The sequence below is a fragment of the Quercus suber genome, unplaced genomic scaffold (assembly GCF_002906115.3).
Source record: "Quercus suber isolate HL8 unplaced genomic scaffold, Cork oak 2.0 scaffold_498, whole genome shotgun sequence".
In the NCBI taxonomy this organism is placed as follows: domain Eukaryota; kingdom Viridiplantae; phylum Streptophyta; class Magnoliopsida; order Fagales; family Fagaceae; genus Quercus; species Quercus suber.
The window spans coordinates 545,477-550,802 of NW_027069947.1; the positions used below are offsets into that span (position 1 = coordinate 545,477).

The 5,326-nt window shown below is 36.2% G+C and overlaps 1 protein-coding gene across 1 annotated transcript; it reads left to right on the top strand.

The window, feature by feature from the left end:
• Positions 1–1,393: 1,393 nt before the first annotated feature.
• On the top strand, positions 1,394–5,045 carry LOC112033148 (uncharacterized). Its single transcript, XM_024065933.2, has 2 exons — positions 1,394–1,706; positions 3,744–5,045. The coding sequence occupies exons 1-2, from the start codon at positions 1,500–1,502 to the stop codon at positions 4,893–4,895; spliced, it is 1,359 nt and encodes a 452-aa protein (XP_023921701.1). The 5' UTR covers positions 1,394–1,499; the 3' UTR covers positions 4,896–5,045.
• The last annotated feature ends 281 nt before the right edge of the window (positions 5,046–5,326 follow it).

Genomic DNA, 5,326 nt, shown 5'->3' on the forward strand with positions numbered 1-5,326 from the left:
GTTGGTACAATTTATTTAATGTCGAGGTAATGGATGCTTTATCAAGAAACTTCCTCTTTTCCTTGCCTGCATGTCTCTACTTTCTTCCTCAACTCCTATCCTGTTGGTTTTAGGAGAGGACCCTAGTCTCCCGAGGGGTCTTTGATCCTCGGCCTTCTCGGATTGAATACTCTCCTCGGTTTTTAATATTTGGTTGTCTCGTTTGGGTTGGGCCAATCTAATGAATAGTGAGGCCTAATTACCTCTTTGGGATGTTTTCATGCCATGTGCTTCTGCTTCTCGAGTCCCTTCCTCCCACATTAACAATTTTAGTTCGATATAAAGAAAAATGTGTTTATGTTCATTTATTTAAAAAATGAATCGAGTCCTAAGTTCATGCTTAATTATTAAACTAGTTGAGCTTATATGTATTAATATATTCATGAACAAACTTACAAATATTGGACTTGATTAAAATATTATATAAGTTTACGTGTCTAATATGTTTAAAATATTATAATTAGATTTATCATTGGCTAATGTGAATTTGTAAATAAGTTCACAAAAGATCAATCATTATTCGTAATTTATTATATAATTGATTTTTTTTAAATAACTAAAATAGTATATTTTTAACTATAATTTTATTATTAGTTATTAACATATATTTTATCTAAAAAGTGTCATGTCATGTCATGTGTACTCTAGTTCTAGTGCACAGAACTTTGACATGCCATTTTTTTTTTTGATGTTGTTCGGCTAGACTGTAGACATTACATTTTATCTAAAGAAAAAGATATTTCGCAGGCATTTTTGCGCGAGTAGACAGCTCAAACAAACAAGAGCCATTAATTAATGGGTCCGATTTTATTTTGTAATAGTGTTTTTGAAAAATTAAAAAAGTTGTTAAAATAGTAAATTATTTTTTCATTTTCTTATTAAAATTTTCTTAAAATAAATTACTAATATATATTTTATATATACACGTTAGTAAATCTCTTAATTAATGATCAAAAACAGAAACAAAGGGTCATTAATTATAGATATTTTTTGCAATCAGAGCATTATCAGGTGGAAAAAGATCCTGAGTAAAATTATATAAAAAATAATAATAATAACACAAAAGAACTTAATCTCATAAGTCATAAGTATATTACAAAATAAAATAAAACTAATTAAGAAGTCTAAATCAGGTGGACAAAGATTCTCCAAAGTCTACAAAATAATTAAAAAAAAAAAAAAAAGAGTAAAAACTAAACAACATGTCTAACTCTAATGCCAATCGCCATGACCTAGTCCATGCCTTTTATATAAACAATCAATGATTGACCCATCAAAGTCAGCACATCCAACGTTTGATAATGAATTCTGAGTGGCATGAAATTGAAACCTCACTTTAAAGTCCCAGCTGATCTGAGCTGACCTCTCAAGTCTGAGCTCAAAAATCTCTACCGAGCTTCACAGTGAATTTACCCTAAAACAAAGACACTAGTAGTCGTAGTGTAAATCACACTTTTGTCATGCAGGTCCATTGCACCTGGACATGCCCTTTGCGTTTCACATTACTTTCTTTTTCTAAGCATCTGGGTCATAATATTCGAGGCTGCAGGAGAGAGAGCTGTAATCTTTACCCATCTCTTGTTGCCACCATGTCCACTGTTTCAACGGAAAACGCCGCCGTCACAACTCAGAACGAGTCTACCCAGAAGACCCATCACCCTGTACAGGTGCGTGTAACTATTACCCACTTTGATTTCTGTTTTATTTTCACAATATTTCTTGAAATGAAATGGGGTTTTCCCATTTTGTCATTTGGCCTCGTTTTTGTTATCTAAAAATTTCTTCTTTGTTTGTGTTTGTGGGTTGGCCCTATTTGTGTTATTTGGTTTAAGGCTCTCTCTTTTGTTGTTGAAGTGTCTGAATTTTTAGCTGGTTGAATTGTTATTTGGATTATAATTTGTTTTGTTGATTGGTATTATTTTGGTTGGTTCTATTTAGAGTTTGTGTTTTCTGGGTGATTAGATTGAAATTTGATGCAAGTAAATTGCATTGACATGCATGGCATACACTGATGCGTATGAATAATAGGCTCACTGGGGAATTGGAGTCCTAGCAATTCATGAATTGGATTCCTGCTTGATATTGAATAATGTTAATACTTGTTGGCTCTGAGTGTGAGAATAAAGAAGGTTCTGCTGTATGTTGCAGTCTGACTAGACTGTATGCGCCTTTGTAGGCAGTGAGTGATTCTTATTTATTACGCCGTTGAAGCTAATTGCTATGCAGTCTCATCAGAAGATTGCATGCATCTTCGAACACCCTCAAGAAAGAGGCAACCCCCATTCTGATGATTTTCCCCCCTCATATGTATGTTTGTGTGTTATGGATTGTTCTACTTAGTTCATCAAAGGTTCTGGTAGCAAACATCTAAATGTTTATGATTTCGTTCATACTTAAAAGGCAACAGGGTGCCATTTGTTAGCGAGGCACAGCTTTGATATGGAGGATATATAGAGTGGGACTAATCCCACTGTTTAGTTGCCACTTAAGGGGAATTGTGATGCACTGTTTGCTGTAATGCAACATTTAGTTCTAATACCTCTCCCAAACCCTGCAAAAACTGGGAGCGTTGTGCGCTGGGTACAACCCTTTTTTTTTTTTCTTTTCACTTAGAAGATCTTAGAAAACAAGAGGTGAATTTCCATTCTGGACTCATTTCAAATGGTAATTAGTTGACCACAATTAACTAATATAATTTAGTTGTTAACTATACAATGTGAAATGTAATTAAATGCTTCTGAAGGTGAAGGACATTGGATTATCAAAATTCAAAATATCAACAATTCAAAATTTTAGCTCCAAATAGTTGATGATCACTTTCCACTCCTCTTAGGGAATTCAATGCTTGGATTGTCAAATGAGGTCAGTGTGATTAATTGGTGAAAGAAATAAAAGGAAGTCCATGGAATTTCTGCAATTTCTGAAACTATATCTGTGTTAGGTTATGGGGTAATATGTTTTTGCCCAAGTATGTGGTGACTAATATCTTCTATTCCCTTTTGGGAATGCCCTTTCTATCTTGTTTTAGTTTTTTTTATATTCTATAAGGGCTTTAGTTTGTCATTATTTGAGTTATTTACATTCTGCCTCCCACTATATTACTTCCAGAAGCCTTTGACATCTGTGGTATCAAATTTATGTTTGTGGATAGGTGCTAGCCCAGTCCCTGGAGAGTTTTTTTTTTTTTTTTTGGCTTTGGGGGGGGGGCGGGGTGGGTGGTGTTGCTGGTGGGTGTGGGTGTGGCTGGGGGCTTAGATGATGCCATAGTGATTATGATTTCTCTGATCCATATCATGTTCTTCATCAAATGTTCATATCTGATTCTGCTACTCGTGTGTATACATTATACATGCATGGACTTTTATGAATGTAATTGGGACACATACAAAAAGCCCCAGATGCGCATCCAACCATTGAAGCATGTTTACAATTTTGGCTTTGAATTTTTTTTATCCTGTTGAGGGTCAGAGAGCCTGACCCATTGTTGAACTAGCTTTCCTCTGGTTTTCTTTTTCCCTTTTTTTTTTTTTTTTTTTTTTTTTTTTTTTTTTTGGTGGGGTTTGGGGGGGGGGGGGGTGATACTTCCTTTTCTAAACATATCTTCTCTGGAGTTTTTACTTCTGTTTGAAAAAGGGGATGGCTTGTCATTATCTATATTGTGTCTACTATTCCTTGCAACAAGTGTTTTGGCATTTGTTTGTCAGGTTGCAAAGCGATTGGAAAAGTTCAAAACCACAATTTTCACACAAATGAGTAGTCTCGCCATTAAGCATGGGGCAATAAACCTCGGCCAAGGCTTTCCCAATTTTGATGGTCCTGAGTTTGTAAAGGAAGCAGCAATTCAAGCCATTAAGGATGGAAAAAATCAATATGCTCGTGGAGTTGGTGTTCCAGAATTAAACAATGCAATTTCCGAACGGTTCAAGAAGGATACTGGACTTTTGGTGGACCCTGACATGGAAATTACTGTTACCTCTGGGTGCACAGAAGCAATTGCTGCTACCATCTTAGGATTGATAAATCCTGGTGATGAGGTGATCCTCTTTGCTCCTTTTTATGATTCATATGAAGCCACTCTCTCCATGGCTGGTGCCAATGTCAAGTGCATTACATTGCGTCCTCCGGATTTTGCTGTCCCTATCAATGAACTCAAGCACACTATCTCAAAAGATACACGTGCAATTCTTATAAATACTCCACATAACCCAACAGGAAAAATGTTCACTCGGGAGGAACTCAATGTGATTGCATCCCTCTGCATTGAGAATGATGTGTTGGTTTTCACCGATGAAGTTTATGATAAGTTGGCTTTTGAAATGGATCACATTTCCATGGCATCTCTTCCTGGAATGTACGAACGAACAGTTACAATGAATTCCTTGGGGAAGACATTCTCTTTAACAGGGTGGAAGATTGGATGGGCAATTGCTCCCCCACATTTGACATGGGGAGTGCGGCAGGCACACTCTTTTCTCACTTTTGCTACCTCCACTCCAATGCAGGGGGCAACATCAGTAGCCCTTAGAGCCCCAGACTCTTACTTTGTGGAGCTAAAGAGAGATTACTTGGAAAAGAAGGCAATTTTAGTGGATGGCTTGAGGGCTGTCGGTTTCAAGGTATTTCCATCAAGTGGGACATACTTTGTGGTTGTTGATCACACACCTTTTGGGCTAGAAAATGATGTTGCATTTTGTGAGTATCTGATCAAGGAAGTTGGGGTTGTAGCAATTCCGACTAGTGTGTTTTACTTGAACCCTGAAGATGGAAAGAATCTAGTGCGATTTACATTTTGCAAGGATGAGGGAACTCTGAAGGCTGCAGTTGAGAGGATGAAGGAGAAGCTGGTGAGAAAATGATCCAAATGCATAAGTAGATAATCTGAACTTAAAATATTTCATCGTTTAAGTTGTGTTGTAGCATGATGCACTTGATGTTGAAGGAGCTTGAATATTTCATTGGATGGAAATTTTATTGTTGCAATGTTAAGCGCTTGAGGTTGAAGGTCAGGTGTCTTTCCTTTTAACAATTTTAGACAATTTTCTCAACTTAAAATCAATAAATTCAGAAGAAAAGGTTACTAGTGACTTGGCTTGTTCAAGGTGAAATTATGACCATGTGCTGATCATGGTACTTCGAATTTTTTGCAAAAAGATCCTTTTGCTACTCTGCTAGAAATAGTAAGATTATTATTTTTACTATTATTTTCAGCTGAGATACTTATGGTCATTAGCTGATGTACGTAATCATTACTATCATCAGATCAGCCCACCACAATGCAATAATATCA